The 24,703-nt window shown below is 47.9% G+C and overlaps 12 protein-coding genes across 12 annotated transcripts; 8 read left to right on the top strand and 4 right to left on the bottom strand.

Moving 5' to 3' along the window:
* Nucleotides 1–630: 630 nt before the first annotated feature.
* F4817DRAFT_316889 (uncharacterized protein) lies at nt 631–1,438 on the top strand (the record flags this gene model as incomplete). Its single annotated transcript, XM_049300738.1, has 3 exons — nt 631–763; nt 819–1,247; nt 1,353–1,438. The coding sequence occupies 3 exons, from the start codon at nt 631–633 to the stop codon at nt 1,436–1,438; spliced, it is 648 nt and encodes a 215-aa protein (XP_049158126.1).
* On the bottom strand, nt 816–2,254 carry F4817DRAFT_340692 (DUF788-domain-containing protein). Its single transcript, XM_049303668.1, has 2 exons — nt 1,061–2,254; nt 816–1,005 (listed from the first exon to the last, which is right to left on the bottom strand). The coding sequence occupies exon 1, from the start codon at nt 2,013–2,015 to the stop codon at nt 1,530–1,532; it is 486 nt and encodes a 161-aa protein (XP_049158125.1). The 5' UTR covers nt 2,016–2,254; the 3' UTR covers nt 816–1,005; nt 1,061–1,529.
* An 835-nt stretch (nt 2,255–3,089) lies between these two features.
* Nucleotides 3,090–5,603, top strand: F4817DRAFT_359420 (TPR-like protein; the record flags this gene model as incomplete). The annotated part of the gene is made up of 2 exons (XM_049306159.1): nt 3,090–5,474; nt 5,529–5,603. 2 exons carry the CDS (start codon nt 3,090–3,092, stop codon nt 5,601–5,603), a joined length of 2,460 nt encoding a protein of 819 aa, XP_049158124.1.
* Nucleotides 5,604–6,655: 1,052 nt separating this feature from the next.
* On the top strand, nt 6,656–7,674 carry F4817DRAFT_340686 (histone H4.1). The gene is made up of 3 exons (XM_049303667.1): nt 6,656–6,800; nt 7,002–7,139; nt 7,200–7,674. The coding sequence occupies exons 1-3, from the start codon at nt 6,791–6,793 to the stop codon at nt 7,361–7,363; spliced, it is 312 nt and encodes a 103-aa protein (XP_049158123.1). The 5' UTR covers nt 6,656–6,790; the 3' UTR covers nt 7,364–7,674.
* A 19-nt stretch (nt 7,675–7,693) lies between these two features.
* On the bottom strand, nt 7,694–8,571 carry F4817DRAFT_340683 (Sedlin). The gene is made up of 2 exons (XM_049303666.1): nt 8,282–8,571; nt 7,694–8,159 (listed from the first exon to the last, which is right to left on the bottom strand). Exons 1-2 carry the CDS (start codon nt 8,464–8,466, stop codon nt 7,853–7,855), a joined length of 492 nt encoding a protein of 163 aa, XP_049158122.1. The 5' UTR covers nt 8,467–8,571; the 3' UTR covers nt 7,694–7,852.
* A 156-nt stretch (nt 8,572–8,727) lies between these two features.
* Nucleotides 8,728–9,558, top strand: F4817DRAFT_340681 (mitochondrial ribosomal protein L31). Its single transcript, XM_049303665.1, has 3 exons — nt 8,728–8,856; nt 8,939–9,168; nt 9,239–9,558. Exons 1-3 carry the CDS (start codon nt 8,807–8,809, stop codon nt 9,289–9,291), a joined length of 333 nt encoding a protein of 110 aa, XP_049158121.1. The 5' UTR covers nt 8,728–8,806; the 3' UTR covers nt 9,292–9,558.
* On the bottom strand, nt 9,545–10,610 carry F4817DRAFT_146735 (RNA-binding domain-containing protein). The gene is made up of 3 exons (XM_049297924.1): nt 10,324–10,610; nt 10,121–10,245; nt 9,545–10,061 (listed from the first exon to the last, which is right to left on the bottom strand). The coding sequence occupies exons 1-3, from the start codon at nt 10,387–10,389 to the stop codon at nt 9,662–9,664; spliced, it is 591 nt and encodes a 196-aa protein (XP_049158120.1). The 5' UTR covers nt 10,390–10,610; the 3' UTR covers nt 9,545–9,661.
* Nucleotides 10,611–10,896: 286 nt separating this feature from the next.
* Nucleotides 10,897–13,910, top strand: F4817DRAFT_146530 (uncharacterized protein). The gene is made up of 2 exons (XM_049297921.1): nt 10,897–11,394; nt 11,446–13,910. Exons 1-2 carry the CDS (start codon nt 11,050–11,052, stop codon nt 13,756–13,758), a joined length of 2,658 nt encoding a protein of 885 aa, XP_049158119.1. The 5' UTR covers nt 10,897–11,049; the 3' UTR covers nt 13,759–13,910.
* Nucleotides 13,911–15,182: 1,272 nt separating this feature from the next.
* F4817DRAFT_146553 (uncharacterized protein) lies at nt 15,183–17,038 on the top strand. Its single transcript, XM_049297923.1, has 2 exons — nt 15,183–15,495; nt 15,561–17,038. The coding sequence occupies exons 1-2, from the start codon at nt 15,387–15,389 to the stop codon at nt 16,730–16,732; spliced, it is 1,281 nt and encodes a 426-aa protein (XP_049158118.1). The 5' UTR covers nt 15,183–15,386; the 3' UTR covers nt 16,733–17,038.
* A 1,001-nt stretch (nt 17,039–18,039) lies between these two features.
* On the top strand, nt 18,040–18,567 carry F4817DRAFT_316880 (uncharacterized protein; the record flags this gene model as incomplete). Its single annotated transcript, XM_049300737.1, has 2 exons — nt 18,040–18,071; nt 18,144–18,567. 2 exons carry the CDS (start codon nt 18,040–18,042, stop codon nt 18,565–18,567), a joined length of 456 nt encoding a protein of 151 aa, XP_049158117.1.
* Nucleotides 18,568–19,318: 751 nt separating this feature from the next.
* Nucleotides 19,319–20,050, top strand: F4817DRAFT_146538 (glutathione-dependent formaldehyde-activating enzyme). The gene has a single exon (XM_049297922.1). It carries the CDS (start codon nt 19,474–19,476, stop codon nt 20,035–20,037), a length of 564 nt encoding a protein of 187 aa, XP_049158116.1. The 5' UTR covers nt 19,319–19,473; the 3' UTR covers nt 20,038–20,050.
* Nucleotides 20,051–20,760: 710 nt separating this feature from the next.
* On the bottom strand, nt 20,761–24,610 carry F4817DRAFT_340667 (kinase-like domain-containing protein). Its single transcript, XM_049303664.1, has 5 exons — nt 24,222–24,610; nt 23,978–24,164; nt 21,459–23,919; nt 21,199–21,403; nt 20,761–21,145 (listed from the first exon to the last, which is right to left on the bottom strand). The coding sequence occupies exons 1-5, from the start codon at nt 24,299–24,301 to the stop codon at nt 21,106–21,108; spliced, it is 2,973 nt and encodes a 990-aa protein (XP_049158115.1). The 5' UTR covers nt 24,302–24,610; the 3' UTR covers nt 20,761–21,105.
* Between the last annotated feature and the right edge of the window lie 93 nt (nt 24,611–24,703).

The raw sequence follows: 24,703 nt of genomic DNA, 5'->3' as shown, positions 1-24,703 counted from the left end.
TTAAAACTTTTTAACGTTAAAAAATGTAAACGTTAAAAATATTTTAAACGTTAAAACGGTTTAAACGATTAAAATTAATTAAACGTATATATTTACCAACGTGTAATAATATTAGCGTTTAATTACATATGACTATTGAATAATCATTGATTATATTTAATTATTGGTAAACTGTTTATCAAACCTTGCAAGTCCCCTTATGGTAAGGTTTTCTGTCAATTATGCAAGCGTCCGTCAGTCACACCAACTCCTATAGAAATATGTCCCCCCACATAATGCACGTAACGGTTATATACAGCTGCATGAACATCGGTAGTACAGTATGGTGCGACCCTAGCTGTCAACCCTTGGCAGTGTGGCAGTTCCAATGGATGGAGATCTGTGGCTGTGAAACTTTATATGGGGACATGTGGCAGATGTGATATTGCTTATTCTCAAAGCTTCAATTACAAGGGATACCCATTACTTAGGCAATAGGACAATTATCATTCTTTTGCTGCTTTCCGGCTCTCTCGTTTCAACATAAGGGCCTCGGCCAATATAACTCTCATTAAACGCTTACTTTTAGTAAGTGCAATTGAAATCTAATTTACGGCTCGTTGTTAGGTTGCCTGAACATCGAGGCCCAACATGAGTGACATTCCGATTGAAGTTGCTCCTGAAGATGCGCCGTTCCCCTTGACGGACGTTGATAAATGGATCTTATCTCTGACCGACGAGGAGTATAAGTATCATGACTGGGAAGATGTGAAGAAGATTATAGGTAGGATATTACCAATTGTCTACCTCTTTGGTAGTTAGCTCAAGCTGGTGGCTAGAGGAGAATAATCTCTCTGTTCTTCAGCGAAAACCGTCCGATTTGCAACGATATATGAAATGGACTGCCGAGATTAAGATAGAATACGGATCCATGTCGAATTATCTCATGAAGCACCGGCTACCAAAAGCCTGGGGGTCTCCTCCCTTCAAACCAACATCAACTACTCCATTTGAAGACCCATCCGACTATAGAGTCCTGATTAACGACTGGCCCTATGGTATGATGCCAAACATGACTCACATAGTCGTTTGGTCAAGAACGACGATTCCGACGGACCCTGAGACCGGAGATATGACCACTGAAAGCCGCGACACTGTGAAGAATTTCGTGAAAAGGTTCTTCGTAGATAAACTAGGCCCAGGAGGAGATGATAAAGTCTTGTGGTTTAAGAACTGGGTTGCGCTGCAAAGCGTGAGGGCACTAGAACGTATGTACAATCTCGATTATAAGATTTCATTTACATATTACCGCCTATAAATCGGAAATGGCAGTCAAAATCATATATTGAGTATCGCTGACTTAGATGCTGCAGATATTCATATCATCGTCAGAGATGTTGACAAAGACACCCTGGATAAGTGGACCGAGGAGCTCGACTGCCATAGGTTGCTGAACTAGGTGACCAGTCACATAAATTCAAGTCTATAACTTGAAAATATGAAAGGATTCCTAATGATGCAATGCTAGGTGACGGATGTGTAATCCTAGTTCAAGCTGCACGTCTTTGTTTCCTATTGCCTGCCACTGGTGCGGCATTCCCCGGCTGCTGTCCTTGCATGCCGGCCATTCCGCGAGCTGCACCAAGTAGACTGTAGCCTTTGAAGGCCCCGTAAGCTGGTACAACAGTCCAAAGGAGCCACCCCCAGTTACCAAAAAGGATCACGAGCACGACGGATGCCCATGTTACCCAGATAACGTCAAACATATACTCCGTAAGTCCAGGTGAGGACAAGTCCTCGCCAGCCCTCTGAAGCGCCTTCGTTGTGGGATCGTATCTAGGCCGCCCCGATGACTCTAAGAAGTACTCGCATATGAAGCTAGGAATTGAGAGGATGACATATAGAAGTATGGATCGCTTTTTAAATATGAAGTTGAACAAGACGAAAAGCGTGTTGACAATAAGAGTGCCGGTGTGAAGGTTTGTTAGAGCCGCTGCATTGGCCTTTGCTGTGTCCTTGCGTGCTTTCTGTGCCATTTCGATATCGTGCCTATGAAGAAGGAATTATGAAGTTTTGCTTATGGCGTATACATGAGATACATCTATTGTACCGTGTTCAGTACAGTCGAAGGGTGTGTGTGTTGTGTGTTGTGAGTTGTGCAGGTGAGTTATGTGTTTGATGTTTTAGGACTTAGACTCATATTGCTCTTAGTGACGAAATGCTACCTAAGTTGGGAAAAATGATGTGGCTTTATCGACGAGGCTGGAAATGGAATGGCGGCTCCAGCACCTGGGCAGTCAAAGAGCGGCAGGTGGGGGGGCTAGAGCTGTAGCCTGCAGCCTGCAGCTGTTTACGCCTTTTTATTTTAGCGCCCTATGGTTGCTCTGGCAGGTACTGTCCGGTTGCGTATAAGAGGTAATCTAACCAATCAAACCAATTAACCCCCTGACAACGGCTCTATCCACCATAACATCCCAAATCGCGAGGAAAGCTTGGACTGCGACCGACAAGGCGGAAAACGCTACCTGATCGTTTTCTTCATCCCACTACGATACAACGGAATAACTTTTTTTTAATACCATTGAATGGTATTGCCGGGGTATATTGTTGGGCTAGGAGCTGGGTAGCCTGCCGGACAATATCGTCGTCTCGCCACCTTCTAAAATTCGCCTTGTCCCGTTCTCGTGACGGCGTGTTGATGGGAGATTCTAACGAAGTCTATCCTCACGCTCCCAGTCCCAAATCCACAGTGATTAGAGATGCCTGTTAAGAATAACCAGGATCAAGTCGACACATACTTCCATTTCTTCACGTCCGATCGGTAGTTTCGGTTCCTCAGTAAACGATTTTTACGCTTCTGGTATTCCGAATTTAATTCATTATTAACACTAATCATTGTCAAGGCTATTGTCTTTGGAAGCACGCAAACCTACAAACCTAGCTCTTTTCTGGTCGAGTCCTTCTTAGCCTGGTCTGCCCCTTGCTTTGACCTCTGATATTTGTCCACACTCGACAACAAAGCTACACCACCTCCTCGACGCGACCACATGGCAATTTGCGAATAGAGTCGGCTATCCGGATACTATCGATCGCACCATCTTTATCCCAAGATGGCGCCCACAAACTCGGCCGTTACGGGCCAGTTGAGGCAGATTGTTTACTACCATCTCGACAACATGTCCTATGAAAGTGCACTATTCTTTGCGGAAAGATTAGCTGCCCATGATCCTCGCTCGAGCGAATCGCCGTATCTCCTTGCACTCTGCCATTTTCGACTTGGTGACTACCACTCAGCTTATGAAATCAGCAAAGCTGTCGGATACCGTGGAAGCAATGTCTCTTGTTCGTACATATTTGCACAGTGCTGTCTCGTACTTGAACAATATAAAGATGGGATCACAGCATTGGAGAAGTCTAGAAGTTCGTGGCCTCGGAAATCAAGTCTGGGCAAGCACAACGCAACGAATAGGGCGCAATATCCGGACTCGGCGAGTATTGCATGCTTGCTTGGTAGGCTCTACCGGGCCTACGATGACAAAAATAAGGCAATAATCAACTTTGAGGAGGCGCTCAAGCTAAATCCGTTTATGTGGGATGCATTCACGGCTCTGTGCGATATGGGCGCCGATGTCAGGACAGCTAATATTTTCAAGCTGAACGACATGCTAATAGATAGCTCGAGCACGACCCAACTGAATGGGATTCTCTCGGAGCAGAAGGATAGCATCGCACCTAATCTAGCGGAAACCCAACCTAAGAAGGCTGTGTCCCGTTCCGCGGTTTACGACACTATAGGGGACCCTTTCGATTCCCAAAGGTCAACAGCTGGAAACGAGACGCTCCTCGGCACTAACTTTCTCTCTGGTGAGAATGATTTTGCGTCTAAAATCAACGCAGCTCGCTCTAGGATGGCTGCCACTGCCGAAACTGGGTTTGAAAGCGTGGAAACGCCGACAACAAACCATACGGACTCAAATATTCCTCGAATTAATCACCCGCCAGAGCCCCCTCAAGCTCCTGCTAGAAAAACGAGGAATGCCCAGCCTATCGAGCCCAATCAGATGGATGTGCCCTCGAAGATAGGATATCGAATGGGTGCCAAGAGAACTCAAAAACTACAGGATAGGTCTCAAGAAGACTTCCCTCCAGAGCACAATCCTACTCTTCTTAGGCCGACTGCCTCTAGTGCGTCTGGGATAGAGAGAAAGAGGACTGTTTCTGGTCACCTTGTCCAACCAAGGCAACGGCCGGATGAACCAGGCGCCCCCCAAAGACGGAGCGCAAGATTAAACCCGTTTGGGGGTGCTAATGCGAAGGCCAACTCTGCGTCAACTGTTGGCCCGACACGAGAATTGAAGAAGGCTAGGCCCCCTATCTCAAGAATCGTACGTCCGAATTCGAGCGGTTCCAACGTTGGCAGAGCTATTAGCGGTAACAGGAAACCGTTGGAAGAAAATGGTATGGATGTAGACCAGGCTGAGGTGCCACGGATAAAAGAAGTCCATTATCCGCCTCCCGTTACTAAATCCGCGGAACCGGAATCTGTTAAGGCTGAGGAGACGTTAAAATTTCTACTGGAGTTATTGAAGAAATTCGGCTCCGGCTATTTAGCACTATCGCGGTATCGGTGTGCTGAAGCTTTGGCTTTTTACACGGCGCTACCGCGGACGCACCAAGAAACGCCGTGGGTGCTTTCACAAATTGGAAGGGCATACTACGAGCAGGCTGCATACGCAGAGGCAGAGAAGTTTTATAGGAGATTACGAATACTGGCTCCCACTCGCCTTGAAGACATGGAAGTCTACTCTACCATTTTATGGTTCCTTAAAAGAGAGACGGATCTATCTTTCCTTGCCCACGAACTTGTCGATTTGTCATGGCATTCCCCCCAGGCTTGGTGTGCGCTTGGCAACGCTTGGTCGCTCGCCCGAGACCACGAGCAAGCATTGAGATGTTTCAAGCGAGCCACCCAACTGAACCCCAAGTTTGCTTATGCATTTACTCTGCAGGGTCATGAGCACGTTTCGAATGAGGAGTATGAGAAGGCCCTCACAGCGTATCGTCAAGCAATATCGGCCGACCGTCGGCATTACAACGCGTATTATGGTATCGGTAGGGTCTATGAAAAACTGGGCAACTACGATAAGGCCTATATACATTTCCACTCAGCATCCGTTATAAACCCTACCAATGCCGTCTTAATATGCTGCATAGGCAATGTCCTCGAAAAACAGCGACAGATTGTCAAGGCTCTCCAATTTTTTACCAAGGCCACCGAACTTGCTCCACACGCCGCACAAACTCGATACAAGAAAGCTAGAGCTCTGTTAGCTCTTAATCAGCTCGATGAAGCCCACAAGGAACTTGATATTCTGAAGACCCTCGCTCCTGACGAGGCTACTGTGCATTTCCTCCTGGGGAAGTTATATAAGACCTTAAATGACAAGGGCGCCGCCGTACGGCATTTCACGATTGCACTGAATTTAGATCCCAAGGTTTGTTTAATCCTTTGATTGCGTAACTCGTATTCTCTAACTAAAAGCTACTAGGCAAGCCAACAAATCAAAGAAGCTATCGAGAGCCTTGAAGATGACGACAGCTTTGACGATTCTATGATGGCATGACAATAGGGCACGGTAGAAGCATTTGTGTTTATTAAGCGGGATTTCTTTTATTGCCATGATTACAGCGGCATAGGGAGGTTCGGCTAGATTCGAGTATATCCCAGGGCAATGCGTCAAACGTCTTTGGGGGCAGTCGACATCGGGTGCGGCACGACGTTATAGATGTCGACCTTATGGGTATTTGACATTACGAGGTCTGGCGAGGCATATGCATCGGCGTTTGGGGAATTCTAGTGGCGCGTTACGTCCACCATTGTCAGGAAACTACGGTGGTCTTGTGTATAGGTAGGTAGCAAAGGCTTGCATGGCGATAAAAAGGTGTATAGTAATCCGTACGGGGTGAGCGATTAGATCCACTAACTGCTCGTCCCGCCTCTTCCATGATGCAAAAGACCACGAACAGAACAATTTAGATTTGCCGAGTGCCTATTCACGTAGGGTACATGATGTATGATTTTCAACACGAGCCCCCTTCTTGTAGGGATATATCGCGGAGCAATCACATGGTAATAAGTCTTGAAGGTCAGTGTAGGTCTGGTATGCCTGGTATGTTAAGATATGAGTGCCTAGGTAGGTACTTAAAGTAAAGATTAGGTACGTGTTGTGAAGAATGTCGGATCCACTTTGATGTGTGTAATGGTGTAATGTTGTGACTGTCACTGAGCTGTTAATATTTAAGATCTAACATGGAGTGAATCACGTGAATGCTGTAAATGCTTGCAAACGCCCTGACGCCTTGAATACTTGTGCCCCACTTACATGTAGTTTGGAAAAAGAATAGTGCACGGACCAAATGCAAGGGTCCATTAAATCAGTGAAATTCGGCCTAAAAGGGCAACTGACAACCAAGCGCCAAAGCAGCGCAGAATAACCCGTTTTCAAGGACCCCAAATAAGAGAAATAATCAGGCGCAACAAGTCGCAATTTTTTATTTTTCGAGTTCCCCAGGCTGATGCCGCACTCCCCAAATCAGACTAGCGACTTCCCGCAATTCGAATCAGTAACACCCCTCCCTCATCCACATAAAAGCCTACCTCCTCTCTCCCGCTTTCTTACAACTCTTTTTTTCCTATTTCCTGATTTATCCATCATCAACAAACGCATTTATCTCTCCGCAATTTGCCATCGATACCATACACTTTCCATCAATAAAAACATCACCAAAACACATCTAAACCTCATTCAAGATGACTGGACGTAAGTGCATTGCCTTTTTCGATTAGTTTGCCTTGCTGTCGCGTCGCCAAGTTCTGGTTAAGGGGCGCTTGTGGTTGGCGGGTCTGGCGATGGCTTCGCTATCCGGACGCGTCTTAACTGGAGACTACCCTGACGCGACATGATTTCAATTAAATACGCGATTATTCTAAGCCTTTTACAATTGTACTGACATCGCAATAGGCGGCAAGGGCGGTAAGGGTCTCGGAAAGGGAGGTGCCAAGCGCCACCGTAAGATTCTTCGAGACAACATCCAGGGTATCACCAAGCCCGCTATCCGACGTCTCGCCCGTCGTGGTGGTGTCAAGCGTATCTCAGCTAGTAAGTCATTGCCTTATACGTACAGCTGTAAGATGAAATAGTTATTAACAGATCATTTAGTGATCTACGAAGAGACCCGTGGTGTCCTCAAGTCCTTCCTCGAGGGTGTCATCCGTGACGCTGTCACCTACACCGAGCACGCCAAGCGCAAGACTGTCACCTCGCTGGACGTCGTCTACGCCTTGAAGCGACAGGGCCGCACCCTGTACGGTTTCGGTGGTTAAGCGTTGTGTTCTGTGTACCTTTTTGGTTGGCTGGCTGTTCATAGTAATCATTCCCAATGCAAGTTAGTGGACAGCAGCAACAGCAACAGCAGCAGCAGCAGAGCAAATCGCGTAATGGACTAGGGATTTGTGTTTATTACATTAAGGATTATTGGCATGATACACATTCTGACATCGGCGTTGGTGGTTTATGTTACGGTTCATGGTCGCGCGATGACTTTTGAGAGATGGCGTCTAAGGATAGATAGCCTATGATAGTGCTACGGCACGCTGAATATACTTGCATCGTATTGCACCTTGCTGTTAACAAATTTAATGTTTCGAATACTTGTGATGTGTTCAATGATGCTGTATTATGGAATATTGGCTCTGACCGTTTCTGAACTCGAAATATGAGTCAGATCTAATGAGTAATTGCTGCCTATATAAACGCCAAACGCCGTACATCGTTCCATTACACCTATCTTACGTTCAGTGTACCATCATGGGTTACAAATACTTCCTCCCGGCCGCAGCAACCCTCTGCCTAAACACCGGACTGCGCACTTCCATATTCACTCTATAGAAGGGGCTCATGATAGCCTTCACCCAATTCTCGTAGACCTCGAGCATAAAATTCTTAATAGCCTCCTCGGTCTGGGGGCTCGTAGGATTGGCACCGATAGACGTAGAAGATCGCGTAGAAGTCGTCGAGACGGGCATAGTCGGCTGATGTAGTAGGAGGAACTTGACATTACCGCCGGTTATAAAGCAAGACACGTAGTTATTGAAGAACTTATCGACACACTTGAGGTACCTTGATATCGCAAGCGCCGCAGTCAGTAAGTACTAGCCCACGTCTGTTTGTCCAATATTGCCCATAGCAGAAGATAGGGGGTCTGCGCTCTGCTGAATTCAGTGCATAGGTTAGGTACTTACATCTGGCCGCCTCCCCATTGGACCTCCTCGACGATGTCCAGACTGCTGTGCACGATGAACTGGTTCATGTGGCGCGCCTGCTCGCTGAAATGCGGCATGCCGTCGCCGCCCTGCTTCGACGTCCCGAAATCGTATTCGAATAGCGGGTTGTCTTGCGTGCCGACGATGGCGAAGTAGTATGACATGTTGGGCGGTTAGCTGTCGAGCATTTGAGACGGGGCTGAGGTGCTTTGTCGGGAGTGAAGCTTCAATGTTAGGAGTGCCGGATAGCTTCAATAGTTAGGTACATGGATACTTCTGTAGAATGCCTATCAATGTTCAAACAGCCTTATCAGGGTCGCGCAGTGGGGAGGTACATAAGTTAGGTACTTAGGTACATGTAATCGGTAATTGTAGAGGCTTTAAACCGATCATCTAATGTGGCTCGTGCGCTATCAATTGAACTTTTCTAATCGCGATTTACTCCGATACTAGGATGTGTTTTGAGAGAGAACACTGAATCGTCGAGCAGTAATATCACACACAATGTTCGGCGCATTCAGAGTAACGAGTCCGTTGTCTGGCGGTCTTCTATGGTATGTGATGGAATAGACAATTCTTAACTGACTTAGGCCCCAGACAGTTTAACAGCGTGTGCTAACCCTACGATTTATACAGGAAGATCCCATGGCGCCTGTCTAAATTCCAGAAAGCAAGGCAACGAAAGCGGCTCCGTGGTGTTGATTCGGTGGTGGATACGATAAGCAATGCATTGGCGAAGAAGGGCGAGACGCTGAAGGCCCTCGAGACGTGGAAGGAGACGATGCCTACCGAGGCCGAGATGCTGCCTAAAGACAAATACACCATGTTTGACAGGAAAGAGAAGCGATATAGAAAGGGCATTCACAGTACGTCTACACTTATTTCTGCTTTGGGGAGGTGTGTTAGTATGGGGAGATTGCTAACTGCAGGGAATAGAGCTCCCAAAGTGGACGAGAGTATCGCAAAGAGTGAACCCGCCTGGATATTAAGCATATATATCATATTCCAGCAATTGAGGCAATTCCACGCTCCAATATATCCAATATATCACTTTACGGGATACACGTTATTAGGTTATCAAACGAGAGGTATCCGTAAAAAGGCATATCTTAATGCGATAGTCTGAGGCCGCAGATCATAGCCCAACGAGTTGTACATTACTGTACTTAAAACAAGAGAAGCGGATATACTTCTCTCTGTATATGCATGGAATGAGACAATCAAAGCTAGTCACATCACCACAATAGGAACCAGTCGTGTTGCGAATAGCGGGTAACTACCTGTTGACCATGTGTATTCTTATAAACTATTAATGTTCGGGGTATCAACAAATCAGCCAACCAACTAGCAGCCTATAGCTTATCTTAGGCGCCCGTAGTCATCTTCCATGTGTTGATCCCGTTCCCTATTTCGTTGTCCCTCGCGCTCTCGGTCTGTCTGGATCGCTCTGCCTAAACCACCTCTTCCCTCGTCGTAGTCATCTCTGTACTCGTCTCGCACTTGGCCACCGGACTTGCCTCGGCCGTACTGGCGGCCTTCCTCGAAACCAGGATCTAGATCAGTTCGGATGATGCGTTCATCGAGCTTGGTGCCACCTATATATTTCATGCAATCGAGCGCATCCTGATGAGTGTAGTACTCGACAAAACAAAAGCCACAAGGGGTCTTGTTGAATCGATCTAATCCCATGACCAGACGCTTGATCTCACCGCACTTCGAGAAGAGTTCATAGACTTGTTCTTCGGTCGTGTAGAAAGAACTTGAATAACTGTCAATGGCTTGCCTAGGGGAAACAAGATGATATTGTAGCGAACTTACAGATTTCCGACGTAGATAGTCGTGGCATTCCTCAGAGGATCTTCTAAAGACTCTTCCACCGGGACATTCACCTCGGCTTCGCCATCTTTATTATCTCGGCCGTGGTCGGTTCGTCTCCTTTTGTTCTGTTCCAATTCGACGTGTGTTAGCTCACAACAACACAACCTATAGAGGCCAAGCAGTACATAATAAAAAGAGCTTACCCGACTATTATAATATGCGCTGGGACGGTCTAGCCTATCAACTGTCGATCGAAGTACGGAAGTCATCCTGGTAAAATATTCAACCTGCCGTATCGAAAAGGGTTGAAAGTTATGGTGATGTGTGAACGAGTAAATGAATTAATGAATTGAGGGAAGGCTGAAATTGAAAGTAAACGTCTGGAACGTTGATCGAGGAAGGCTGAAGCTATAGACCCGCTTTTATTGATACGGGTAGTTCTGATTTGCTAAATCTACGGAAATATGGTCTCATGGCGCGTTTACAGGCTATACCTACCGTGTCAGATCGCGCTTGGGTTTTTAGTCGTTTTTAGTTGCTGCGCAGCCTGCGCTGCTAGGTCGGTACATTCAGCCGTACCGGAACATGCACAATCTGGTTTCCGCCACCGTATAATTCCATAGCAACCATTTTAAAGGGTATGTACTTACCTCTATCTTAGGTAGATTTTTCCATGTAGGTACACCATCCACCCTAGCTTCACCAGAGCTTACCGCAAGCAGCTTGGCAGAACAAACAAAATTAACTTACCTAATGTAACTGCATCCTACATGTAATTTACAGTTTACATTGAGCTCTTCTTCACCCATCGCAGGAATAGCTTCATATAACGGATACTATTCAATCCTGTCCTATATCTCAGGCAGAAATGCAATTCTGCTAATGACAGCATAACGTTAGCATCACGTATACACACCCAACTTTGAAAAATGCCCAAGATTAAGAGTTATACTCCAGCCTGGTTGTCGGCTCCCTCGCCCGGCTACGACCTCTTTGTACCCAATGCCAACGAAACCCACGATACTTCAGCATATATATCCAAAACCGTCTCCAAGGAAGGTCCGCGACGGACAATTGCTCGTCGTGGTACCGAGGTATTCATTGCTGTTGGAAAAGAAATTAGATGGGCAGATCTGCTTTACCTAAAAGAACGATGGGAAGAGAAACAAGCCAAGGCTCGAGGTGGCGTCCGCATCAAACGTGAGGATTCGGATAGCTTCGACGATGATGGACTCAGAGAATCCATAGAGAGTGGGTGTGCTGAAGGTTTCCGAGTAAGTAATGTCGCATTACGTATATCACCACCAAGCAGCTGATCTTTTCAGACCATTACAACCTCTGTTGGTAGCGACATCCAACAGCTTATTATCTCGCCGTATGCGAACTTCATGGCAGTTGTCACTACCCATACCGTTCGTATCCTCCTCCTACCCGACTCGTCCCACCTTACGGCGCCTGGCCTTGACGCCATCAAACCAAAGTCATGGACCTTGGGCCCAACAACACATGTTATGAACCGTTCACCAATCGCCTCGGCTATATGGCATCCATTAGGGGTGAACGGCTCCGCGTTGGTGACAGTTACAAAAGATGCCACCGTGAGAGTCTGGGAACTTTCCCAGAGAGACCGATGGTCTTTCGATTCTCCCTCCCTTACTATTGACTTACAGAAACTTGCGGACGGCACTTCGCTAGACCAAAATTTTGCCGCCTCGCCCGATGTTACAAATAAGGGATTCTCCCCGGATTCTTTCGAGATGGACGTAGCAGCGGCATGTTTCGCTGGTAGAGGTTCTGGTGGTTGGTCACCAATGACCCTCTGGGTTGCGATGCGAGAGGGAGATGTATACGCCCTATGCCCTCTACTACCGACGCACTGGGCCCCCCCGCCTACGCTAATTCCGTCTCTCTCTATCTCGATTGTTGGGAATTTAGCAGCGATCGAAGACGACCCGAACGTATCTGGACAAGCGAAGTTGCTCGCCCAGCAACAGCTCGATTGGATGTCGGACCTTGACAACCAAGAGCCTAGAATTATCGAAGGTCCCCCTGGAGAGCCGCCTACGGAGATTTATACTCGCCCTACACGGCCTGGCGTAGTCCCTCGCTTACAAGGACCCTTCGACCTCGAGCTAAGCCCGGAAAGTGAGGACGACTTAGACACAGAGCTGACGGATATTTTTGTCATTGGACAAAAGCTTGACACTGATGAGTTGATGATGGGAGAGGAAGATGAACTAGATATGGAAGACGTTGAAGGAGAAGGCCTATCACTCTCCGTTATATGCTTACTATCATCTAGCGGTCAGCTACGAGTATGCCTAGACTTAGATGGTGTCCAAGCTCAATGGCTTCCCCCTCGAAATAAATCTAAGGCTATGGGGCGTCTAGCCGGATCTCCGTCTCTACTGACATTTCAGAGCATGGATATTTTGAACTCTTTGGAAGTTACCGAGAATGCCTGGCCAACGTTTAGCCCGGACGTTACTTCAAGGTATTCTTTCTATATCACCCACCCTTCCAGCATTACACATATCTCTCTATCTCCATGGGTTTTCCGCCTGGAAAGCGAACTGCAGGGCGATTCGCAAGCCGGGTCCGAGTTTAGAATTGATTTACTTGTCAACGGGCAGAGCTCTACTAGAGAGCGGCTCTATACAAGTACAATCCAGGGCGACACGCAATTTCCCCTAACAGCTTCAGTCGCTATTCGCGATCCCGACCTTGGCTACTTTTTATTATCCGCAACGCCATTCGATCCAGTTGCCTTGGTATTTGATACGCCAGAGGATGATCTCGCCCCCATCCGATCCGCCTCACCTTCTTTTGACAAGGATGCCGAGGTACAACCCCTGGAGTTCTACGAGCCTCGCCCCGTCTTCCAGCCATCACACTCCTTCGACATGGGTTCGGCGCTACCAAAACTACTAAACCAACTCAGCACTAGTCGTCAGAAGACAATAGTTAACCAGGAAGTTCGACTCTCTCCAGCAACCCTACAAATTTTCACGGAAGCGCATCAGATACTTAGCGATGAAACCCATAAACTAGGCGTGGCAGCTGCCGAGGTATTCCGACGATGCATTCAGTTACAGACGGAACTTAAGCAGCAAGTCGTCAAGGCTAATGAAGTTAAGGCTAGGGTTGAGGCTGTCACCGGGGAGGATCAAGATGAAGACGAACCAGAATCGAGCAATGCTGCAATGGAAAGACGGATACAAAACGCGAGGGAGAAGGGCGAATCCCTTAACCGAAGATTGGAAAAGATGCGAAAGCTAGTCAATAAGGCGACCAGTCGGGAGTTGAGCGATAAGGAGAAGGCCTGGGTCAACGAGGTCAATGCCTTGGATGCAAACTTGTTCGGGTCTACAACGACAACCGGGCCAAGCCGGCTAAGAATGACTAAGAAGAGGTATGAAGAGGTGATGCGATTAAGAGACGAGCTCTTAGAGGAAGCAGAGAAGCTAGGCGCGTCGGTTGAGGAAGGAGAAGAGGGCTTGAGCGCGTCAACAACTGACTTACGCATACCATCGGAGCTCCGAAAGGCAAAGATCAACCAAGTAAAGGGACTCATCGAGCGTGAGACGGCCTTGGTAGATGCTGTGAAATCACGGCTTGAGCGACTATCAGTAGGGTAGGTAGAAGCGCGGCAAGCAGGTGTGGCGCGTCGGGATGCATCCCGTCGAAGGATGTACCCCACCAAGGACTGTATTAAATATAATACTACCTCTATTCTATCTAATATGTGTCCAGCTAAGAAATAGGGCGATTGGACAAGTTGATTGTGGCTTGTGGCGGGTTTCACTAACTAGGATATAATCAGCATTATCGTTGTCGTGGCGGTCCCTTGGCGAATCTTACCGTTACTCACTGTGACGTCTCGAAGCAGTATTGCCAGATGCCCAATTGGGGTCAGGGTAGGGTAGAAAAGCAGGAGTTCCAATGCTGATCGTTTCTTTCTCTTGCCTCCACCGTTCCACTACAGGAGTTACAGGAGATGGATCTTTTCGGCACGTTGCGTCCAATAGCAAACGTCCAAAACATCAGTCCACCTGCAGCCTTGCAATATACAAGTCTAGACGGATAGGCTTCCCAAGATAAGCCATTCGGTGGTTAAGAATTGAGATCAAAGGAGATCTAGCTAGCCTCAAGTTCTACCTGACGACAGCGCTGTGGCATATCGACAAAAAATAAAAAACGACAGCAATAGAACTATGAGACTGAGGTAGTTAAATCCTTACGCTTAAAGCTGCACCTCTCACCTGGTTGCACGTTATATAACTTAGTGACCCCTTCCACCTTAAGAGAAGAATATCTCTCTTTCGTCTTCCGATGTTTTCATTACACGCGAGCTGAATACGTTGCAATAGTTACCTCTACATATCTTTCATAAAAGTCCTTGTAGAAGGTTGCTAAAAATTCCCAACACTCCCGAACCGCCTGCCAATGTTCGCCCTGTTTTTTATTGGCCATAAATGTCTCAATAAGCTAGCCCGGTATTATTCCATATTCCGCCCATTACCACTCCGCGTCCGACCCGAAGGGCTTCTAGGCGCCATGTCTCTGCAGCTTTTCACGCAGATGTGTCTCGGGGCGACGATAATCATGGTCTTTGGGGTACATTTACAGGATAGACGGACAGCCTGCAGTGGCAAAATCCTGCCCAACCCCCAGGGTCTTCCCTTAGAGTCTTTCCTTAAATTGATCAACCCGGGGTGTTTGCATCTAAGTCGTGCATCCCATTCGTATGACCTGGGGGCCGGTACCCATTCTCTGCCGGTAGAGAGAAAAGAGGTGTGCCCCGTACAACCTTTCTCAACATGCTGCCGGGAATACTCGCCCAGCACCGAGACCTAGATTTTCCTTTGTGTACCCCTTTATTACCACCACCGTTAGTCAGCCTTTGCAGCCATTGACGTATCAGCGAGGCATACATTTCGCTTGCATCTTATTGGCTTCCAAAAAGAGCATCGGGATGTATCATTCATATTAAGTTACCTATGTCATACGGACCCTTCTTGGGCTGAGACTCATTCCCTCGGGGCCAAGACAGGTCGTCGATAGATCTAATGCCACATAGTTTGCCTCACTTCTTTTTTAGTACCTAGATGCTGCATGAAGCTGGGTTTCTGATACATGAGGTATCTAGATGGACGGCTGTACGCGGAACTTGTCTTTCGCCGCACATATGTGTATATAAGACGGCACATCTATAAATCGATCCAAACTTCTCAACTTGAAGCTTACGGTTCACAAATCTTAATCAATGCTTATACGTTCCTGCGACCAAACCTTCCAAGCATCGTCTTACCGTCAGTCAACATTCAACATGGCGCCCTCGACCGTAGTCTTCGATTATAGGGGCCAGATAGTAGGCAAGTAGCTTACAAATTTTGTCACCCTCCAGCTCATCATAATATCTGCTAACACATGTCTATAGATAACTGCGAGTTCTTCTTAGCCAAACATGACGTCGTCTCCGTAGTCACCGTCAAGGACGTTCTAGGAGACTATAAAGCATATGCGATTCGGTCCAACCAGAGCTCACGAGACGCCCTTCTCTCCTCCGAACCCCGTGCTACCCCTCTACTTGCCGTAGAATCGCTCCATACCAAGTCGTGCGAGGCCGTCCAGCAATTCATCACTACCAACGGGTTCTCGTTTCCCCCGGACTCCAAGAAGACTAGGTTTGACGATGATGACGAGGACGAGGACGAGGATGAGGATGATGGGAACGACGACGACGATATAGCCTCCATCTTCTCCAATATCCTATCTGATCGTCCTGCACTGTCAACCGCCGTCCCGTCTTACAAGGCCAGCTCGGATAGCGAGGTAAAAATGACGCCTGCCACATCCACGTCCACGGTCCCCGTCACTTACGGCCGCGAGATCAGAGACGAGAGAAGCAACAATATCAGCAAGCCCCGCACTAATCCGCCCCCACCAGGTCGCCAGTCCCCCGAAGCGTTCATATTCCCAAACATCCGGCCCCCTTACACGCTTTCTCAGGCAGAAGAGCTAGTCATGGAGCTTATGAACGGCCCCCTATCCAACAACTACCCGCGCTTCCCCGGCCCCCCGCCGCCACCACCACCCCCACCGCCCGGATACAACACGGCCCCCAAGCCTCAACCCGCCGTGCCCTCCTGGCCCCCCGTCGCGCGCGGCCCATCCCTCCCGCCAACAAACTTCTCGCCGCCAGGTTCGCGCGGCCTGCCCCGCGGCCAACCCCCCGCCGCCGCCGCCTTCCCGCCGGCCGGCCCGCGGGTGTACGACATCGCGCTGACGATACGGTGGCTAGGGCACGGCGAGGCGCGGGTGCTAGCCAGCTGCAAGGCCAGCGTGCAGGCGCTCAAGAACACGGCGATCACGTACGTGACGCGGCACGCGGGGGCGTTCGATAAGGACGGGGCGCCGCCGAATAGGAATAACCCCAAGTGGATGGGCTGCGCGAGGTTGAGGCGCGCGAGCATTCGGAATGTAAACGACGAGGAGTACGATTTGAATATGGAGTTGTATCAGGATGATGACTTGACGAGGTTTTGTGGCGGGAGGGGCATTCCGAGGTTTGAGGTGGAGGTGGAGGATCAGGTGGATGGGGCGATGTAGGGGCGAGGCTTGATATGTGATGTGTGATGCGATGTGATGTGATGTGATACGATACGATACGATACGATACGGGGCAGATTTAGGTAGGTTAGATAAAAGCGCTCGAGCTTTGGTTGATAGAGACCCCTTTTCTGTAAGCTTGGGTTGCGACGGGGACGCGGTTCAAAGAGCGAGCGCTGAGAAATGGGTGTACGGAGATGGGATAGGGGTTAGATTGTCACTTTTACGCGGTTCTTTTCTTTCCTACGGTGTGCTACGGACTGTTTGCTGTCTCTTTACGCGTATCGGGTATCTCTGCTGGTCGGTTGGTATGTTGTACGAGTACGTTATGAATCCATATGAATGTTCAATGAGGATTGATGATTTGAGTATAGTAGATTGGCCTGTTTGTTTAAGCATATAGTTAGTTCTAGGTATTTCAAAGGTGTTCAGTTACTTCTATAGACAATTATGTCCTACTCGTTTGGCATGTAAGGGTGTTATAAAGCATATCAAGATCGTCACTCTCAACACTTGTTACCTATAAAATATAGTATTCTAGGACTCCTCTCTTTCTATCTCAAATAAACTGGTTAAACGTTCCTCGATCGCACACGGATGTGCGAAATGATTGTATGAGTTATATCAACTCTATAGTTCCCATAGGTTTGGTTTAAAACAGCAGGATGAATATAGCCCATGATCCGCAAAGGAAGTGATCCCTCAATAAGCCTTCTAGCTTATTTGCTATATTTTCTAAAAGCAATAAGCCCCATCAACAGATATGGTGTAATAAACATAAGTGTTTATGCTATACTATTGTTCGTAAATAATAAACCTGGTCATATATGTCTACCAAACAAAGTGCAAACTTAGACCTATTTACTTTAATGAGTCTTGCCTATTAATTAATAGTTAAATTCATGACCAATAACTAAATATAAGATCCAAGTGTATAGGAATGATTGTGTACATTACTATATCTTACTAGGACTCCAAGAGAGTTATGTTAAAGATATATAACTTACATGTATAGTTATTCCTTTAGACCTTATTATAACTCTTCATAGCCCTTTCGTCTTGATCTGCCAGCCAATTTCCATTATACAACCAGATATGTCCGTACCCATTAGAAACCCCCCCGGATTTAAGAGGGTTTACATCTACGACTATATCCTCAGCTATACCTCTCGGCGTATTAGATACCCCGCACCGAATGAATTATCACTGCAAGACGTACCGTCTATTCTCACCTATACGGCCTTTGGTCGACTATCTCCGGGGGCCGTCTCGTACTCAAGAAGGCACCCCTTACTAGAACTAGAACCATGCCGCCGCCTCACTTCCGCGGAATATTCGGGTACCCATCTTATCCGACGCAAGGGACAAAATGACAAGCTCATTGTATCCAACCAAAGCGCGGATTCGCGAGATTCTTCGCCCACCTCACCGCAGGTGACGCCCTGACCTTCTATATCTACGTCGCTGACGACGTCGACTGGACCATCGTGGGATCACACGCGTTATCGTGTCACTACTCTGACAAGGCGACTCTGATGTCCAAGGCCCTATCTCGAGTCGGCGGTCTTTTCGACAGCGCTATGAAACTCCGCATCACTGGTGTTATTGGTGGGGAGGTCGAGGAATGGGCTGTGATCGAAATGGCCGCAGATGGGATAAGCAAGAACGGTAAGCTCCCTCTCTTTTACCACCTGGCACGATATTCCACTATTTCCTCGGGGAAGGGAAATAAATACATCCTTCCTCCAACTGTTGAAATTCCCCTCAGCATGAGCTATATGCGGGTTGACGTTCGCGGGTGTGTCACACGACAGCTTCGCCGAGATGTAAGGTAGGTATCTAAGCTATTGACGCTTCTGCTTAAGTCTGTCTGGTATACAATAGGTAATACTTACTCGTGGCCGACGCGGTGGTGAGATGGCAAGATTGTTCAAGTTCGAGCGTATCTCGACGGACTGCTCTTAAACCGTGCTTTGGCAGAACATGAAAATAAATCTTGATCATCAGAGGCGTTTTATTAGGAGTGTTCAGTTGTTTGCTGCTGAATTAACACGGGAATAGGGATCGAAAGTGTAGGTATGTAGGTATATGGATTGTCTAATGCGGCAACCAAGCTCATCACATCCCGCTATGATTGGCCAACGGTGAAATTCGCCCTTGTAGTTAGCCAAGAGCTCGCGGCCGCCAATTATAAATTTGCCGGTCGGGAAGCATAAAGGTGACTGCGGGACGCCAATGCTTGCTTGCTCACCTCTCTCCACGATCCCGACTCATCTCCGAATATATCGGTCCCCTCTATACAGACAATCTCATCTGCCGCCCCTGTGAAACATGGTGTTGGAGCCGTCTTCATGCTACCGGCTATATCAATTCGTCGTGTCTGCAGGTAGTGGATCTCCAAGCAAACCCCCGAGATCACGAAGCACGCCATCCTGTAGCTGAGACGTATACGTAAGATGCCATTATGATCCGCTCTCTCTCCTCTTCCTCCAACCGAGTTTCACGGCCTGTTTCGGAGATGGGTGCTTAGTGCCGTAGATTGTAACTCTTGGAGACTTGGAGTATTCCCCCCCCTTCGTTCCCATACACATGTCCACTCCTATAAAGACATCTAGTCTTCGTCCCATTTGACCGTAATATCGTGAAATAAGAACAATCTCGAAATAGATAGCAACCCGTTACCTCGTTACCTCAGCCTCAACTAAAGTAAAGCAAAGAAAGCAAAGTAAAGCAAAGCAAAGATGGTTTCCCTACACCCCCTCCTCGACAACGGCATCACCAAAGGCGACCCCAGCTTCTCCGGCGGCACTCTCTACTGCAAATGCGCCACCGACCCCGTCGCCGTGACCCTAAGCTCCAACATCGCCCACAACCACGCCTGCGGCTGCTCCAAGTGCTGGAAGCCCGCAGGCGCGCTCTTCAGCATCGTCGGCGTCGTGCCGCGGGACAACCTATCGGTCACGGCCAACGAGTCGAAGCTCAGCATCGTGGACCCCAAGGCCGCGATCCAGCGCCACGCCTGCACCAGCTGCGGCACCCACCTGTACGGCCGCATCGAGATCGACCACGCCTTCAAGGGCCTCGATTTCGTCCACGCCGAGCTCAGCCCCCAAAAGGGCTGGCAAGAGCCCCAGTTCGCCGCTTTCGTGTCCAGTATCATCGAGCAGGGCTTCGACCCGGCGAAGATAGGCGAGGTTAGGGAGAAGCTGCACCAGGTTGGGCTCGAGACGTATGATTGCCTTTCGCCGGTGCTGATGGACCTTATTGCTACGTATACTGCTAAGAAGACCGGTGCCCTTAAATGAACATTGAAAACTTAGATAAAAAGGGTTAGGTTGATACATCTGTACATGTCTGAAGGCGGCCGACAAAAAGAAAAAGATACCATATTGTGACATAGGCAGGTGGTGCAGATATATATAAATAAAAGCCCCAATATGTGGTGTCCATCAAGGTGTCCCTCTGGATGCTGTTCGTATCCTGGTATTCCCTGCACTCTATGTATACCGGCGACCTTGTTTATTGGCTGGGGGATGACTGAGTGTCATCGGTAATTGATAAAAGTCCATATCATGCCGACGGTGGCGTATGCGCATCCGTATCCCCAAATCGAGTGCTTCATGGTTTATTTCTTTTATAGCTAAGTATTAAACAGGCTACCGTATAGATACTTAGGTAGGTATCCTCTAACTATTAATCTTATAGCTTTATACTCACTTACATATATATATACTAAGTTGTAAATAGAACGATATGCAACCCATAATGCTCTTATGATCAATGTCACGTATTTTGTGATATCGTAGATCTTGCTGCGATGGATTGGCAGGTATGTGACGAAGGCGGAATATGGTGGTGTACATATGTAATAATTGTAGGATAGATGTAATTTTATCAGAAATTTAATGTTTAAACGTTATGCTCCCTTGCTATTCTGAGTATAACAGGCAAAGACTGTTTAGACTTAGTTAATACGAAATTTAATATTGTTTCTAGTCTGTATATGAGAAGACACACAGATAATCTAGTTCCTTGAGACAACGTGTATTGCGTTTCTAGAGACTAATGCTATCCAATTCATCTAGGAGCAAAGAACGTATGCGCCCTGGGCATCGAGGTTACAAGTTATTTTCGCGTCTCCCAAATCAATATGCGGCACCACTAGTCAACAAGTCCATCAATGCTTCATCTCTATTTACGAGTCTAGATCGATATCGCCCCACCACTGTGATCTAGTCATTCAGATATATAAATGTCCTAGGCGGAGGTTAGTCCAAGCCGCTGAATCTATCGCCGACAACGCCGCCCAAATGCCATGATGCTAGCAAACAACTCCACGAGGCCTCGACGGACGGGCCAAAATGTCTAAGCACCTAATATATACCCTGGGTGCGGTATTGGAAAGTGTCATAACTATGCATTGTCAGTATCGCATTCAACTTGGTTAAGGGGAGGGTTGGAATTACAGTCGTGTATAGTAGCTACCAAGGGACTTCGTGATGAGATCAGTCTCCACGAAGTTTTCGGCTTCGTCGGCGCTTAGATGTAGCTGGAAGCGTTGCTTTAACGTTGCCGTTGCTTGCGTGACCCCGGCTGCATAGCAGGGCATTTTCGAGTCTAGTCCCATCATTCTGACTAAATCGACAATATTATCTGCACACCGACGTAGAGCTGAAGAGCGTTAGATGTAAAACTTCGCCTGGATACTTAGTCTGCTTGGACTTACCTTGGAAAGCTTGCTTGCATAGCGTCTTAAAATCTTCAAAATCCGGAGAATCAACTCCACCCAATACATCCACATATTCCCAAGTTAGTTTGAATGGAGCTGCTTCAAATCCAACGGAGCCGGGCGAGTTCGAGAGCATAAATCCAAAATCGATGTGGATAATATGCCCTTCGTTGTCAATGAGCACGTTGCCATTGTGTCGATCTTTCAACTGTAATATATACGAGATAATGCTGTATGCTGCAAGGGAACGCTTAAACGCGTCCACAGCGGCTTTATAGGGCTCGCTCCCGGGCTTGCCAAACGTTTTAACCCAATGGTCCTTCAGCGTAGCAAGGCGATGTCGAGGATTAACGCCCGACTCGATCGATGCTAAAGTCAGACTCCGCTTAAGTGAATGCAGGGAGACGCCGTTTGTAATTGTTTCGACAAGCCCCGAAGACTCTCCAGTGACTAATATTCGCATGAGTTTCACCCAGACAGGTACGCCAGCATCGACCCAAATCTTATCGCAGACCTGAATGAGCTGACACGCAAACGCTTCCTGTCGAAGATCGTCTCCTGTTTTGACGATAACGCTGACCAAATCCCAATTTTTCATCCATCCGTACGGTGACGTTTTTCGTATCCGCTCCTTTTTCATGTGCCACGCCTCCCCAAATACTGCGGCACTAGGATCGTCACGGTCACCTGTTCTCTGCACTCCTCCTGTCATTGCGTCGTTTTCCATTCGAGCGGCACCGGCATTCGGGTCGCTTGTTGGGTCAATATCTTCCTCTAAGTCGTTGCTTTCCGAAGCCTGGGCTGCTGCGCTAGCTTTCGCCATGATCAAATCAAACGTAGGACCTTGGCCATCATCAAGGTCAAAACTTTGTTCTTCGAGGCTCTGCATGCTTGCAATGATCTTCGATCTAATGGCTGCGACTTCTTGCCGCGGGCGTTTACCACTTGTAGCATCAAGCTGGGCTAACATTTGTGACGCTGTCCTCATATGTGTTGCCAGAGCCGAGAAATCGGGTTGCTCAGTGGACGTATTGCGTTGGCTCGGCAATGTTACTCTCCTCAATGGACCAGGACTGCTTGATCTCGACGTTGACGCTGCCGACGTACGCGATGGGGCTAGGTCAGTCGTAGACGCGCTTGCTATGCCATTAGACACGCTCTTTCGAGGGCTGGGTTGTTTCCCGTTTCTTTTACCGAAGGACCCATTATCATCGAAGGGCTTCAGCATCGGTGATGTTCCTAAGTCACCCGATGTTGGTTCGAAGACGCTATCTATATTCTCCAACACAGGTTCAGACACCCGTTCGGTAGCAGGTGTCCCCGGCGCATCTGATAAATCGAAGAGTCGCTTACGAGTACCTTGCTCAGCCACGAGGTTGCTAAGTAGTCTCTGGTTCTCTCCGGAGCTAGGATCGAAAGTAAAGTCGTCGCGAAGGATCTCAATCATGAGTAAATATGGCACCTTTTCGGCACTATTTAGAACGGTGGCTTCGGCAGGGTTGACCCTGACGATACGGTGATGGCGACTCTTTGCAGGCGAGCCATCTACCAGAGTGGGCGGGCATATGATGGGTATATCCAGCTCAGCTGGTAAGTCTCTAGCAATTAGTGCGAGTTCGGCGCGCAAAGCACTAAGGCGAGCCGGCTTTGGCACTATAACTAGCCGATTAGATATATCCTCCAGCGCCGTCAGAAATGCGGTTTGGCAGTGGAAATAATTCTGTCTGAGCAACCTGGCTTTCTGGGTCTCAGTCATCTCTGCTAGACTCGCAAGAGTCTTCACGTGGTGGGAATGCCTGCGCGAGATTGTGTCTGTTGGACGTGGAAGGCCAGCGGAGAGTGGAGGGATCGGCCGTGCTATCATCCTTGGCGACCTCACTTCGGGAAGAGGAAGGGATGACGAACTTAAGCGAGCGTCTAACAACATGCTGTCGACGTAGGTCGGTTTTCGCGATTCGGCCGTGGCATCTTCGCTCCTTTCGGGACTCGTAGATATATGAGTGACAATATGCGGTGGTCTTCTCGGTGATGATATAGCTTGTTTGGAATCGGACGCATTTCCCACTCGAGCTAAATCACGAGGTCGGCGTGATCTTGTTGTATTTCCGGTAACAGTCTGACTCCTGGTAACCTTGGACATCTGGCTTGGCTGGTTTGACTGACTCGGCAGGCTCGTTTCCGATATGACATTGGTAGATGGTTGCGACCTCCTCGCTTGCGCAACAGCTAACGGGCCCGCCCATTGTGGAAGGGTTGGGAGGCCGATACTGGCCAAAACAAAACTTGCAAGTACTGTAACAGGTAAAATATTCTCTTTAATCTTCTCGTGTCTTGCGCTATCTGAGTGTCCAAACACAATATGTTGTACTTTATTATAAACTCTCCGGCAGGTTTTGAAGGCCTGAGCCTGCGGTGTCGAAGCGAGATCGTGAAGGTAAGTTTGGAAGAGCCAAAACGTCTATAAAGCATTACTCAGCAAACTATTCTTACAGCACGGTTTCGGTATGGGCGCAGACCAATAGAGCAGCAGTTACGGATTCTTCGCATAGGTCTAGCAGAAACTCCTCTAATGCCATAGAGTCATTGTCGACACTTATTATAAGGTGGCATAGTTGAGGTAGGAAGAACTCGATGTCCTCGTAGGGAAATTGGCGGAGCTTTGAGCACAAAACATAGTGGATTCCGACATGGTCTGCATATCGACTGTATAAAATGGGTCAAAAGGTTGTCGTAGTTAAGTTATGGGAGGGGTTTGCCTACGATAGATAGGAAACAGAGAGAAAGGGGTTCTGGTTGAAGACATCACTCTGGATAAGGCGCTGGAGTAGATCCCACGACATAGCGAGTTGTCTTTTTGAATAGAAGAGATCGTGAGGCCTGATGCCTCACCTATGTTCGACATTAAATGATTGTACCGAATAAGAAAGATAAGCTGTCATGGCTATCGGATGCAGCGAAGCATGGGATGGTGAGCGTGACGAAACGTCGAAACGTCGAAATGTCGAAGTGTCGAAGTGTCGAAGTTGCTTTGGCCAAAGATTTGAGGGTTTGGTATCGGCGCGCTGCTTCTCTCACAAGTCAATACGACACAAGCATCGAGTAATAAATGTCCCTTTCTGGCCTTCTTGGCAGGTACATGTACTTTTAATATCCACTTCTAACGGACTCAAAGTTTCTTGATTGGCTCACGTATTCTTAGCGTTACTCTTATTGCATCGCTTATTACACACGAGGAAAGCGTC

The sequence above is a fragment of the Daldinia loculata genome, assembly GCF_022478755.1.
Source record: "Daldinia loculata strain CBS 113971 unplaced genomic scaffold F4817scaffold_31, whole genome shotgun sequence".
NCBI lineage: Eukaryota > Fungi > Ascomycota > Sordariomycetes > Xylariales > Hypoxylaceae > Daldinia > Daldinia loculata.
This window is presented reverse-complemented; position numbering and strand designations above follow the sequence as displayed.

Bases quoted from the DNA above. Each gene is read 5' to 3' on its own strand.
- F4817DRAFT_340692 (XM_049303668.1), bottom strand. From the start codon at position 2,015: ATGGCACAGAAAGCACGCAAGGACACAGCAAAGGCCAATGCAGCGGCT.
- F4817DRAFT_340686 (XM_049303667.1), top strand. The intron at 7,140-7,199 runs GTAAGTCATTGC...CAGATCATTTAG, and splicing joins TGTCAAGCGTATCTCAGCTA to TGATCTACGAAGAGACCCGT.
- F4817DRAFT_340683 (XM_049303666.1), bottom strand. From the start codon at position 8,466: ATGTCATACTACTTCGCCATCGTCGGCACGCAAGACAACCCGCTATTC. The intron at 8,160-8,281 runs GTAAGTACCTAA...TGCGATATCAAG, and splicing joins CAATGGGGAGGCGGCCAGAT to GTACCTCAAGTGTGTCGATA.
- F4817DRAFT_340681 (XM_049303665.1), top strand. From the start codon at position 8,807: ATGTTCGGCGCATTCAGAGTAACGAGTCCGTTGTCTGGCGGTCTTCTA. The intron at 8,857-8,938 runs GTATGTGATGGA...CGATTTATACAG, and splicing joins TTGTCTGGCGGTCTTCTATG to GAAGATCCCATGGCGCCTGT. The intron at 9,169-9,238 runs GTACGTCTACAC...TGCAGGGAATAG, and splicing joins ATATAGAAAGGGCATTCACA to AGCTCCCAAAGTGGACGAGA.
- F4817DRAFT_146735 (XM_049297924.1), bottom strand. From the start codon at position 10,389: ATGACTTCCGTACTTCGATCGACAGTTGATAGGCTAGACCGTCCCAGC. The intron at 10,246-10,323 runs GTAAGCTCTTTT...GAATTGGAACAG, and splicing joins GCGCATATTATAATAGTCGG to AACAAAAGGAGACGAACCGA. The intron at 10,062-10,120 runs GTAAGTTCGCTA...CAGTTATTCAAG, and splicing joins ACTATCTACGTCGGAAATCT to TTCTTTCTACACGACCGAAG.
- F4817DRAFT_146530 (XM_049297921.1), top strand. From the start codon at position 11,050: ATGCCCAAGATTAAGAGTTATACTCCAGCCTGGTTGTCGGCTCCCTCG. The intron at 11,395-11,445 runs GTAAGTAATGTC...TGATCTTTTCAG, and splicing joins GGTGTGCTGAAGGTTTCCGA to ACCATTACAACCTCTGTTGG.
- F4817DRAFT_146553 (XM_049297923.1), top strand. From the start codon at position 15,387: ATGCTTATACGTTCCTGCGACCAAACCTTCCAAGCATCGTCTTACCGT. The intron at 15,496-15,560 runs GCAAGTAGCTTA...ACATGTCTATAG, and splicing joins TTATAGGGGCCAGATAGTAG to ATAACTGCGAGTTCTTCTTA.
- F4817DRAFT_146538 (XM_049297922.1), top strand. From the start codon at position 19,474: ATGGTTTCCCTACACCCCCTCCTCGACAACGGCATCACCAAAGGCGAC.
- F4817DRAFT_340667 (XM_049303664.1), bottom strand. From the start codon at position 24,301: ATGTCGTGGGATCTACTCCAGCGCCTTATCCAGAGTGATGTCTTCAAC. The intron at 24,165-24,221 runs GTAGGCAAACCC...CATTTTATACAG, and splicing joins CTCTCTGTTTCCTATCTATC to TCGATATGCAGACCATGTCG. The intron at 21,404-21,458 runs GTAAGTCCAAGC...AACGCTCTTCAG, and splicing joins ATGCAAGCAAGCTTTCCAAG to CTCTACGTCGGTGTGCAGAT.